This window comes from Microcaecilia unicolor, chromosome 3 (genome assembly GCF_901765095.1).
Source record: "Microcaecilia unicolor chromosome 3, aMicUni1.1, whole genome shotgun sequence".
Classification (NCBI taxonomy): Eukaryota; Metazoa; Chordata; class Amphibia; order Gymnophiona; family Siphonopidae; genus Microcaecilia; species Microcaecilia unicolor.
Window position 1 is genome coordinate 385,353,636 of NC_044033.1, and position 13,519 is coordinate 385,367,154.

Sequence of the window (13,519 nt, forward strand, 5' to 3'; positions counted from 1 at the left end):
TTATTCACTATTTCCTTGACCTTTTTCTGCCAAAATTCTCCCTTGCAGGGCAGAAGCTTTTCCTGCACATCCTGAGGCCCAATATCTATACTCATGACAGCAGCTCTGTTTAAAAAAAAATCATCATAATAGGTCAACCCGATCACGTATTTGTCACATTTCATTCCCTTGCCTGTAGTGTCCTAAATTAATCATGATTCTTTTAAGGAAAAAACTAACTAACCTTCCTCCTTATCCAGAATGTTTTACATGCACTGGCCCATGAAAAGTTGCTAGGCCATGCAGGAGGTGAGTATAATATTCTAGTAAACTTTCTGCCTGAGAAGTTTCAGTTTATTAACATCCCATCCCAAGGTGAATATATGTCTTTTTCAATAAAATTATTCAGATTAGTGCCAAAAAGGAACCTCTAATGGATGACAGCACTTTAATTAAACTGAAATTTGGTGTTTTTTTTAAAAGCAACTGAAGATACTTAGTGGGTTTTTAACCCAAAGTATTCTCTGGAGTTCATACACTGAGTAGAGAGATCACCTGCTCAGCCCTGCCAAAACACCAGCTTCTGCCCACCTGAGTTCATCTAGTTCCATTTTCTTCTTCCTCTCCTCCTTCTCTTTCTTCTTGATCTCCTGGATCTGAGCTTTCTTCTCATTCCTCTCCTCCCGGTCACGGGCTTCCTTCTCTGCAGCCAGGTCAGGGAAGCGCTGATCTTTGGTCTTTTCTAGCCGTTTCACTATTTCATTCACTTTCTTTTCCACCGTCACCATTTTCACCTGTAGAACAAGAAAAGCAGTGCATCACAAACACAGCAAGATTTTTACCCCTGAAAGCAGGGAAGATGATTATTTTTATAAAGCCATCACTGATATTCTAAGTCTGCAATAGTCTGCTCCTTTCCATGTTCTGCTGGCAGTTTCACCCTAATCTAAAACGTGACTCTCCAATCAAGATAAAAGTGCTGAAATGATAATACAAAAACAAACAAGTGTTTCACTAATATTACCCTTTGCGAAGAAAAAATTGCCATGCTAATGAGTCTTCAGGAACCGAAATGAACAAACTTTATGAAGCATTATGCAACGCTCATTTCACAGTAACCAAATTATTTATAAGAGATTTTAACTGGTAAGCTGAACAGACAACCTAATGGTCACACTGTTATTAGATAAAGATTATAGCTACAGACTTGTCATCCTATTGGGTATCCTTGGTTCTTTAGTGCAGGGGTGTGCCCACCCAGTTTGGGCTTAGGCCCACCCAGCATTGGTGGCACCTTGCAGGATCATGGAAGCTCAGTTGGCGCAGTCATCTTCTCCATAAAGCGTTGCTTCATTGGGTCACCGGCAGTGGCAGCAACTCCCACACGCTGCCTGCCGCTAACCTGGAAGCCTCCCTTCTGCCACAACTTCTCGTTTGTAACAGAGCGAGCGAGAAAGAGAAAAAAAGAGAAAAAGGAAGAGAAAAGAAAAAGAAAGGGAAAGAAAGGTACATTCCTGTCTTGCCGTGCGGATGAAGTAAACTGAGAAGGACCATTGGTCATTCAGGAGGGAGCACTAAAACATATCCAGAGAAATTTTCTAGGCTCTTCTGGGTTCTGGATGAGCAGCTCTGACCTGGTGCCATCAGAATAATGTCAATGATGTGCGTGGCTGATTATATCCTACTTGTCCATGAAAAATGCATGTAAATGACACCTTATAAAAATACCAACTAGCATGAAGTGCATTTACAGATTTCAATGCACATACTTTTGATATGGGCATGAACAAGGGCAGAGTCCACACATACATGCATAAATTATAAAATGTCTTAATTTACATGCTTGCTTAAACATTTACACTAGGCCTCAAGCTACTGTAAGTGCTAGCACCTATGCTAGTATTTTATACAGTCAAGTAATAGATGTAAAATAGGCACAGCTTTATAAATTACCCTCTCTGTTCAGGCTGCTTTTGACAAAGTCTCTCATGAAAGACGCCTCAGAAAATTAAAAATCATGGGGCAGAAGGAAATGTTCTGCTGTGGATTAAGATCTGGTTAAAAAGGATAGAAAATAGAGTAGGGTTAACTGATCAGTTTTCTCAATGGAAGGTGAATAGGGGAGTAGCCTAGTGGTTAGTGCAATGAACTTTGATCCTGGGGAACTGGGTTTGATTTCCACTGTAGCTGCTTGTGACTCTGGGCAAGTCACTTACCCCTCCCTTAGACCCCATATACAAATAAGTACCTGTATATACTATGCAAACCACTTTGAATGTAGTTGCAAAAAACATTCCTTTCCCCTTACACAGGGATCTGTACTGAGACCCATGCTTTTTAACATATCTATGGTAAAATTATGCCTTACCTAATAATTTCTTTTTCCTTTAGTCACAGCAGATGAATCCAGAGCCTGGTGTGTTATATCCATCTACCAGCAGGTGGAGATAGAGAACACTGAAGTGAAGGCAGTGATACCAGATGGCCAGCCCCTCAGCCATTCTGTATATGTCTCATCACAGAGAAGGAGAAGTAAACCACTGAAAACCTTCCTCACAAACTCAGAATTGCAAACTAACAGTACGCAATAGCAATGAAGTGTCATCTGTTTTCCGGTTTTTTTACATGGAAAACTGCACCTGACAAGAATGAAAGGATCTAGCAAAAAACAAAACCTGGACTTCACATGGAGCACAAATAAAGAACATGTCTTAAAAGAACTGGGAGGGATCCTGGATTAATCTGCTGTGAATAAAGGAAAGAAAATTATCAGGGGCATAATTTTACCTTCCTTAGCCTCTGCAGCAGATGAACACAGAAATTGGCGGGATGTACCACAGCAATCTCCTAAACAAGGTGGGAAGCAGCCACTCCCTATGACAGAACCACCACTCCAAAAGGAGCATCCTCCCGCCCAGCCACATCCATTCTATAATGCTTCAAAAAGGAATGATGATAAGCCCAAGTAGCTGCTCTACAAACCTCCTCCAGAGGGAGAACACCCATTTCTTGCCCATGAGGCCAACTGCACCCATATGGAATGAGCCCCATTAACGCCTCCAGTGGAAACCGACCCCCCCCTCCCAAAGAGGAAAAGGTATGCCGAAGCAACAGTTTTCTCCAGCCACTAAGCTATAGTCGCTTTCAAAGCCGCATGGCCCCATCGGAGCCCCAAAAGGAGCACAAAGATGATCCAAACTCCGGAACTCATTAGACATCTGCAAATAACGGATGAGAACCCGACAAACATCCAATTGCTGAAGCTGTGAAAAATCCTCCTTCCAAAACGAAGGAAGAAAAAGAGGCTAATTGATATGGAATGCCGAGATGTCCTTCGGTAAAAAGGACAGAACTGTCTGCAAAGTCATGCCAGACTCTGAGAACTGAAGAAAAGGATCCCGATATGGCAACGCTTGGAACTCTGACCCCCGACGAGCAGACGCCATTGCCACAAAAAATACCGCTTTCAGGGTAAGATATTTGTCAGAAGTTCGTCACAAAGGCTCAGATGGCATCCTCTGCACAGCCCGCAGCACTAGATTCAGCTTCCGTGGACATGGATGGCAAAGCAGAGGAAAAACGTGATGAACCCCCTGCAAAAATCAAATTACACCTGGATAAGCCGCCAGAGAAGAAACCGATATGTGCCCCCGTAACAGGCCAGACCCTTCTGCAACCTGTCCTGCAGAAAGGCTAACAGCTGTGATAAGACACCAACAATGGTGACCATGCGCGAACCACACACCACGCCTCAAAGGTATGCCACACTAGGGCATATGCCATCGTAGATCACTTCCTAGCCCGAAGCAAAGAGGCTATTACCGAAGCCGAATAGCCCTTTTTCCTCAATCTCGACCTTTCAAGAACCAAGCCAAAAGACCAAAATGGGAGGGATCCCCCATTTGAACCAGACCCTGATGCAGGAGGTCAGGTAGTACTGGAAGTTGAACTGGTGCTTCCACCAAAAGGCGGACCAAGTCTGTAGGATCATTAGCACAGGTCAGCACTCCAGCACAGGTCAAAAAGGGCAGAGGCTGACAAGCCGGTGCGACTCTGGAATCTATCAGAGATTGAGAAGCCTGTAATTTATTAAAGAACATGAGCCTGTGTAAACTCAGGAATTTATGATCTATTATGATACCCTTACGGGCAAGGCAAGCCTTGGGAAAGAAGGCCTGATGTAACAGCAGGACAAAGTCTAGGGAGAAAAAGTCCCCAGAAAGCCCTGCCTCCGAAGCCACCATCAGAGCAAGCTATGAAGATACAAAGGACAACCCCGCCAATAAACTGCCAGAGTCTACTTTGGAGGCACATGCTGCACGCAAGTGCTTAAGAGAGACAGAGACTGCTTCAGCAGGAACGGTCAAAATGGCACGCACACCAGGCATCTCCACTCAGGAAACCACCATGTCAGGAGAGAGAGAAGCGCCACCCCCAACTAAAGTCTCCACACATCCTGCACTACACAGCCCCGCCGTTGAACGCCTCTTCCTGCAACGAGAACAGTGTTCCACTGTCTCCGCTGCCATACTCCGCCCCGCTAAGCCCTGACCAAGCAGACAGATGAAAAATGCAACCACTCATCACAAGAAAGAAAGCAAAGCAGAGAAGTCTCCCAGGAGGAGCCTGCTGCTCAATCAGCTCAGAGCAAAGTTTCAGCCAGTTTCCAGTCTTTAAAAAGACTGGTAACTAGCTGAAATGCAGCTTTTTTTTTTTTTTTTTTTTTTTTGAGGCAGGCAACAGCACAGTCAGGAAATGTGCGCTTCTGCCAGGGCCAGCTCTTGCTGCAGCCTCCGCAGGTTCCCTCTGCATCGCTGTTTCTAAGTCCTGCACGGGTTCCACATGCTGCTCCCTGCCAAGCATCTGAGCCTACACCCCGGGCCTGGGAGATCAGGATCTCTCCTCTTCCCTACCTCTTCTGTCTGCACTGGCTGCCCCGAAGCCGCAGAAAACTTTTACTATTAGGGGGTAGCACTTCCACGCCCTATCTTTTTTCTTTCTGCTTTTGGATCATCAGGCCACCTCCTCCAGAAAAACTACTACTACTACTTATTTCTATAGCGCTACTAGATGTACGCAGCGCTGTACACTTGAACCAGCGTAGAAAGGGAGGGCCAGGTGGGGCTTTGTGCTAGGCTGGAAGCACTGTGCGCGCAGGTAGTTCTGCGAGGGTCCGGGATCTTCAAAGCTCCGACAGGCTGGATTCTTCCCTCCACTGTTTCAGCTGTCACTCTAGAGAGTACTGGCAGTTCCTGACCACCCATTACATTTAAAACAACAAAAAGCGGGAGAAAAACCAAAATAGACCAGATAGAAACCACAAAGAGTAAGAGCACCAAAGAAGTTTATTAAGACCCTACACGGTCCGTGTTTCGGAGTCTCCAAATTGACGTATACAGATGTGCCTCCAGAATTCTCATGGAGTGCAAGGCATAAACGCTGGTGCTGTCTAAAATCGAACGTCAGCGTGTATACTAGTAAAAAGTATACTAGTATACACGATGACATTCGATTTTAGACAGCACCAGCGTTTATGCCTTGCACTCCATGAGAATTCTGGAGGCACATCTGTATATGTCAATTTGAAGACCCCTGAAGAAGGCTGGTTGGTCGAAACATGGACCGTGTAGGGTCTTAATAAACTTCTTTGGTGCTCTTACTCTTTGTGATTTCTATCTGGTCTATTTTGGTTTTTCTCCCGCTTTCTTTGTTGTTTTATGTGTTTTTTGCGGGAGACCTGGACCTTCTTTTTGTTGGTTTGACACCCATTACATTTTCCATGGTAAAGGTAGGAGAGCACTTCTGTGCTTCGCATACAATTTTCATTACCGTGACAGGAAAAGAGCTCAGAGAGACCTTGTGCATGTCTCGCTTTACTCCTTGCTTGCTAAACCAGCTAGAACCAGTGTAAAAACCACGTTTCTGGCTCGTTAAGGTTTTGTGAATCTGGGCCTATGGAGGCAAATCATGAAGCTATATCGTAATATTTTTAAAACCAGTAGGAGAAAGTATTTCCACTCAATGAATAGTTAAGCTCTGTAACTCAGTGCCGGAGGATGTGGTAAAGGCAGTCAGCATATGTGGGTTGAAAAAAAAAAAAAAAAGATGGAATAAAGTCCCTGAACAGTTAAAGCAGAAACAGGGGAAGCATCTACTTCAGCTATTCCCAACCTAGTCCTCAGGGAACACCTAGTCCCATTGGGTTTTCAGGATATCCAAAACAAATATTCATGAGTTAGTTTTGAATGCCCTGCCTCAACTGTGTGCAAAATTAACTCATGAATATTTGTTGTGTTTTAACTCATGAAAACCTGATGGGACTAAGTTTTCCCAAAGGGCTGGGTTGGGAACGGCTGCTCTATTTATCCCTGGTGTTGGAAGCATGTAATCTTGCTACTTCTTGAGATTCTGCAAGGTACTTGCAATTTGGATTGGCCACTGTTGAAGGCAGGATGCTGAGGTAGATGAACCTTTGGAACTGCTATACTGGGTCAGACCAAAGTTCTTATATACTTTAAATAACTTTTATGATTAAGTCATAGAAAAGGTTTCTTTCTGCCAACTCCCCATACAGACCATAATTGTGTAAGTTAGCGGTTTCCCACTTTGGCAACTACCCATTTGGGTTTTCAGGATTTCCACAGTGAATATGCAAGAGATCTATTTGCACACAATGGAGGCAGTGAATGCAAATAGGTCTCACACATATTCATTTAAGAAATCCTGAAAACCCGACTGGGTTGCAGTCCTTGAGGACAGAGGTTGGACACGCTGCAGTTTGGATTTGTGGACAATTCCTCCAGCATTAGCTAAACTTTTCAAGAGGAGGCAATCTTGGCACAGGCTGATCCTTACTGATAGCACTGCAAGACTACAGCTAGGGGTTATGGCAGCCATATCGAGTCTTAGAGTTGGATGGGTGGGATCAGAGGGGCACCACTCCAGCTCCAGTCCACTCTACTACTAACAGATCACCTCTGGTTAAGTCCTAGGGGTGATTGGGAGTGGGCTTGAGGTGGGGAAGGTTTGGGATGTATATATTGCCTTTTGCTAATCAGGGGTTGGGATCGGGGAGATGTCTGAAATCCTTACTGAGAGGACTGTAGCTGCGATTACCAGTTCCTTTTGAAGTGCAGCCGTGCTATCGGTAGTCTTAACAGCTAGTACACTGTACTGTACTACACACTAGCTGTCAGTTAACAGCCAATCTCCCTGCTCTGCTCCTGCCATGCTCACTCACCACATTAAGCAGTTAGCTTGGGATTTTTGCCACACTGGCTGATTTTAACATGATTTAGAGGTTAGCACAGGTCTGCATCAATGTCTAACATGTGGTAAAAATCCACACTAGCTGCTTAACACAGCTCAATAAAAGGGCCTCTAAGGAGCATAAATTTAGCAGCTCAGCTTATTTTGAATATTGGACCCACTTTATCTATTTAAATTTCTGTTTCCTTATAAACTTCCTGAGCCCCTACGTCTTGCCCCATCCTTGGCCACCTTTAAATCTAGCTGAAAGCCCACCTCTTTAACATTGCTTTTGACTCGTAACCACTTGTAACCACTCGCCTCCACCTACCCTTCTCTCCTCCTTCCTGTACACATTAATTCATTTGATTTGCTTACTTTATTTTTTGTCTATTAGACTGTAAGCTCTTTGAGCAGGGACTGTCTTTTTTCTATGTTTGTGCAGTGCTGCGTACGCCTTGTAGCGCTATAGAAATGCTAAATAGTAGTAGTAGTAGTATTGTCAGTAAAGGCTGAAAACAGGGAACAAATGTAGGAGCATAAATTTAGGAGCTTAACTTTCTTTGAATATCGGGCCAAATGACTGAAAGTAGTTTTAAAACTGTAAAAAAGCTGCCAGAATTCTCACACATAGAAAGCAGTAAAGCTGGCAAGAAACAGAACTAGTGTAAACCGTTGAACCCTCACATCTAATATATAGAGCTCACAAATTAAAAAAAAAAAAAGACAGCCCTTAAAAACAAATGTGAAGCACTAACCTCCTTTTGCCTATGGAAACCTATCTGTCCGACATCCATGTCTGCTGTCTTCTTCAGGTTGGACCATGGTGTGTACACTACTTTAATATTGTCCTCTTTACACCCTGTAAAGAGAAAGATTTCTCAGTTCAACAGCTCAGGAATGTTAAAACAACCCTCAATACAGATTAGGGGACTAAACGGCAAGTGTCAAAAAATGCTAGTATGTCAGCGACATGAGTTAATTTACCAATTAACTCACATTTTGCGCACTTGAATGAAACCCTTCTCAAGCTGGGTCATTTGGCTCCTGTCATGAAACGCCTAGTCTGCTTGGGGTTACCTTGCAACCACCTGAAGGATCTGCCCAGCACTGCCAGTGCTCCCACTTGCCTCTGGGTAGTCTCCCACTCTCAAGTTATTCCCCGGTGATTTCTAGGGCACGGAGGCCACAATCCAGGGGTCTCACATTAAAAATATCTAACATTTGTTACTACCTGGGTAGCACCTGGGGAGTTCAGGAACTTAACTGTTCACCAGCCGTGAACAGGATTTCAGGACAGAGATGTTTCTCCTTTGCACCCTCTCACTGAGATTAAAGAAAAATCCAGTACCTCCTGGATAGATCTGAAGTCCAGGGCCAAATCAGAGCCCCAGGGCAATGACTTTGAAACTATCTGGCTAATGGTACTGCAGATTGCCTTTCTATAAGCTTAAACTGGAAAAGTCTTTTTCTGCAACAGCTTTAAAACTCAAAACACACGCCATCTGCTGACTAATTAGGAGAAATACACTTCATGAAATAAATACAGTTTTCAGGCTTAGAAACCCACTGTTTCGTCACAGCTCCCTAATGTTGAAAACTGGTAACATGAGTTAGTTTGATCACTGTTGTTGGCCATAGGCTTTCTGCAATAAATTTATGAAGCCTGGTGGTCGTTTGACTCCTAACAGTAAAGGCTGGTGGAGGGCCAATTCAGCTTTTATGGCTGCAAGTGTGGAAGAGATCCAGTGGTAATATCTGCCTCCCTTTATTACTTTATCATCTCAAAGCACTGTTCAGTCCCTAATGCCTTTTGCCAATAATGAAACAGCAAGAGAGATAAGCTCTGCTTCCTCTATCTGTCCACGTGCTTTTCTAGGCTAGATATTACCTTGAATGCTGTTGGCCTTCACCAGCTGTGCACAGTCTATCAGCACTTCTTTAGGAATGTCATCTATTGTCTGACCCTAAAACACATTCAACAGAAAAAGACTATTAAGATTCAACTACAATTCAGCATTAAAAAAAACCTCAAAACGTATTTTTAACTATTTCCTGAGAATAGATGGAGATTGAACTTTATTTTTAAACTGGGAAAACGTAAAAAAAAATACTCTTCATTCAAACTGACTTCATAAAAAACATGGTAAGGTAAGGATGAACCTAAGAAAATTGTGAGCAGTTAAGAAAAAAAGAGAGAAAATATATGGAGAAATAATTAAGCAGTTGAGGAATTTATTGGTACTTAGTAACTATTTCTTAATTCCTTCCTTAATTAAAATGAGTTATTTTAGGAGTGTGAATCAGCCCAATACAGCTGTACTCAGTATTCTGCACTGTCAGGGAACATGAGTTTCATCCCTTTCACTAGGGCTCCTGTATAGGGCTTCAGCCAAAAGCACTGTGCTCCTCAGAACACCTACCCCCATGTTTAGCAAGCGCGGCAATGCTTTGAATGGGCTGTGTTGGTGCTTACGCGGCTTAGTAAACAGGGGGTCTAGTGGTAAATGACAAAGGAGCTCTGGAACTGGGCATTACTCCCTCTTCAGCATACGGCTTCCTAAAACACTTGGGGTAAAAGTAGGACAAAAGCAATTCATGATGCCTTCCAAAATAAAATACACACTAAAGGAAGAAAAGAAATAAAATCATTATTTCAGCTTTTATTAGAATACACAAAACAGAGAGGTACACCAACCACAGAAAATATACAAACATTACAAGAAGTGGTTGGGGAGGGGGGGGGGGCAAACTACTGCTGAATCTGTATGAATATACAGATAACAATAAAATGTAAAAGCAGAGACTTGCCATTTGCATGTCTTTGCTGGTACCATCAGTTAAACAGCAAACCTCCTCAACCGCTTTTTGTATTCTGACAGCACTAACTGAATGCCAAACAACCAGCAATTTAAAATGGAAGAAAACTATGCCCATCTCAAGTGGGAATTTTGTGCCCCAGTTCCTGAAAATAAAGAGAGTTTCAAAGCAAAATGCCTGCAATATACAAATGCTAAATTCCAGCATAAAATTCTCAGCAAATGAGCAGAGCAATTGCTGCAGACCTTAGCAGCCTCTGACCACAGTTCAGAGCAATGTCTTTGCACCAGTACACAAAAGTATGTCAAATCAATCAGTATTCTTGGTTACAAATCTCATCAATATCTCTGAGGTTTCCACAGAGCAAATTTGGTAGGAAGACTTTCTTCTGCCAACAAGTTTTCTCCTTTTCAGATGCAATGTGAAACTAAACTGTCTTATGCTAGACTTTGTTCATGGGAGACTTACTTAGAAACTGAATTTTCTTACCATTTGTCCCTGGTTTGAACGTTTTAAACAAAATGCCACAATTTTTTAATCTTTCTTGCTGTTTAATTATCCTTTTTTTTTTTTACTAAGGTGCGGTAAGTACTAGCACATGCTTACCTCAGCTTAAAAAGGCTTACTTGCAGGAGGTCCTGCAGTAAATCTGAGATTAACGTACACAAACCAACACAAAAAAAATATTTTCATTTTATAGCAGAAGGAGCGTGTCAAGGAGTAGGTGTGCCAACATTGCTTAGTTAGCACACTGGACACTGATTAGCACATGCTTAGCATGTGAGCCCTTCTGCCCACAAAACAGGTGTCAGGTACGTGCTCACATGCTAATTTGTTTTAATGGGTGCATGCTAATGGCAATATTAGCCATTAATATTTAAAAATAAATACAAATAAAAAAGGGAAATAGGCCATTTTACTGCTGCAGTAGAAACTGGCCTTGGCGCATGGGACAAGGGCACACTAAGGCCACTTTGTCCTGCACCTTTGTAAAAGGACACCTAAATGAGTAATGCTGAATACTCTTTAGATATTTGTGATCCTCTCTGAGAAAACATGACTAGAATCCTGGCTTTTATTCATGCTTTCCCCAAGACGGTCACATTTAATTAAAAATAAATCATGACTCTTAAAACAGAAACCAAAGGTTTAGTGCAAAGGAAAACTCCTTTATAGCTTTAAAATAAAAGCATATTTTAATACCTTTTGTAGTCGAAGGTAGACATGAGCGGATGAAAGTTTATCCACATGAAACCTGAAAAAAACAACAGATAAAAACTAGAAACTCTGCAAGCGTTAAGTCAGAACACATAAAGAACCAGACAAGGAACAAAACAAGTTAGCTTTTGTGTGTGTGTAACATTAAATATGAACATAGTATTCTCCCAGACAAGTTAATGCTATCATCGTTATTAACTGTGGTGGAATCCTAGTGGATCCCCTCCCTTTGATGAACTATGGTAGTCTCTGTCACCTAGGTTTCATTACATTATGAGTGTTTCTATGCTCCTACTGCCCTGATGGCGAACCTATGACACGCGTGTCAGCACTGACACGCGTGCCATTTTCACTGACACGTGGCGGATTTCAGCATTTCCTTGATTTGTCCAGGTTTCTCGATGAGCACGTGACCACCTCACCTTCTTAACTCCTCTGCTCTGATGCACGCGCGACGGCAACGCAGGCAGGCTAGAGGCAGCATCTGTGCTCATGCGCGTGCCAGCCAGCGCCTGCATGCTCAGCATCAGCTGGTGATAATCCTGCACGCACTGCAAGCTTCACACAGGCGCAGCGGCTTACTTCTACTGTCTGCAGCCTGCCGCCTTCTCTTCAGCCGCTGCCATAATAATCGCGAGTCGACGAGAGCACGAGGCTGCAGCAGGACGGTCTGGTCTCTGTCTTCTGACTCTTCTCTTGTGCCCTGCCTGCCCCTTGCTTAGCCGCCGCCATAACAGTGAGGTAAGATTCTTAAGAATGGGCTCCCATGATAAATTGTTTGGGATAAATATAAGTAATATAACAGCAGGTTATGTCATGATTTAACAGGGCAGGCATTTCTCAGTCTGGGGGGGAGGGGTGCATAGTTCTCTGAAAGAAAGACAATCTACTGAAAACCTTCCAGAGAATTATGTGCAGTGTGAGCTGATTTTCATTTTCTAAGTCTCACCCTGCTGCTGCTGTTCTTCTTTCTTTCCTTTCCAGGTTAGTTAAGGAGTGTGGTAGCTGTGTTAGTCCACTCTTAAGGTTATCAATAGAAATCAAACATGGAAAAGAAAATAAGATGATACCTTTTTTATTGGACATAACTTAATACATTTCTTGATTAGCTGACGAAGAAGGGCAACCTTTGAAAGCTAATCAAGAAATGTATTAAGTTATGACCAATAAAAAAGGTATCATCTTATTTTCTTTTCCATGTTTTATTTTGTTTGATTTCTATTGATAACAGGTTAGTTAAAGAATTCCCTCTCCCCCTCACTTATCTTAGTTCACGGCACCCCACACAAGTTAAATAATATCAAGACCAACAAAAGAAACCGACTGACAGATGAACAAAGAAGTCACTAAGCAGGTAAGTTAAATAATTAGTTTTTGGTTTATTAAATACAGTTATATATTACAATTATACATTTTTGTTATTTAAACTATAAATATCGTGAAATTATGGTTTTTTTTTTTTCTCGAAGTGACACACCACCCAAGTTATACTCGTTTTTTTGGCGAATTTTGACACACCAAGCTCAAAAGGTTGCCCATCACTGTCCTACTGCAATGAAGCCAAACACGAAAGAAAAAGGCTTCCAGTTATTAACAGTTTAATACCTCAGAAATAAGCATATTTCCAGCAATTACCTCCTGTGCAATCTGCACATAACCACTATTCTTTGGTTTTTGTCAGGGTCTTACCTGAACTTGTGCCTTACAATCTGGTGCAGCTCAACTTCTAAGTGCAGTGCTATCCTTGATTCCACTCAGGCAGAAGACAGACTTCCCTGCCAGACAGTTCACATTCTCAGTTCAATGCCTCAGTAGCCAATCAGAAGCATTTTCGAAAGAAACATCTAAATCAGAATTTGGACGTTTTACAAAGACATCCAAATTCCGAACAGGAAAGAAGATCATTTTCGAAAAAGATGGACGTCTATCTTTTGTATTCGAAAATACTATGGATGTCCTGTGATTTGGACATTTTTTTTTTTATTTGGAAGTCTTTGTTTTTTGGCCATTTCCGGAACCCCCCCCCCCCCCCCCCCCCCCCCCCCAAAACGTCCTATTGTAAAATGTCCAAAATCAAGCCATTGGGACGTAGGAGGAGCCAGTATTTTTTAGTAGACTGGTCCCCCTGACATCCCAGGACAGCAATAGGGCACCCCAGGGGGCACTGCAGTGGACTTCATAAAATGCTCCCATATACACATCTGACCATTGCTCCCTTACCTTATGTGCTGAGTCCCCCAAAACCCACTACCCC

The 13,519-nt window shown here is 42.6% G+C and overlaps 1 protein-coding gene across 1 annotated transcript in view; it reads right to left on the reverse strand.

Moving 5' to 3' along the window:
• CCDC25 (coiled-coil domain containing 25) overlaps window positions 1-13,519 on the reverse strand; it is an 87,245-nt gene that overhangs the window by 32,881 nt on the left and 40,845 nt on the right. The window contains exons 4-7 of the mRNA XM_030198670.1: window positions 11,251-11,302; window positions 9,119-9,194; window positions 7,986-8,089; window positions 571-773 (exon numbers count right to left, since the gene is read on the reverse strand). Of these exons, the coding sequence (XP_030054530.1) occupies window positions 571-773; window positions 7,986-8,089; window positions 9,119-9,194; window positions 11,251-11,302 (435 nt within the window). The remainder of the gene's footprint in view (window positions 1-570; window positions 774-7,985; window positions 8,090-9,118; window positions 9,195-11,250; window positions 11,303-13,519) is intronic.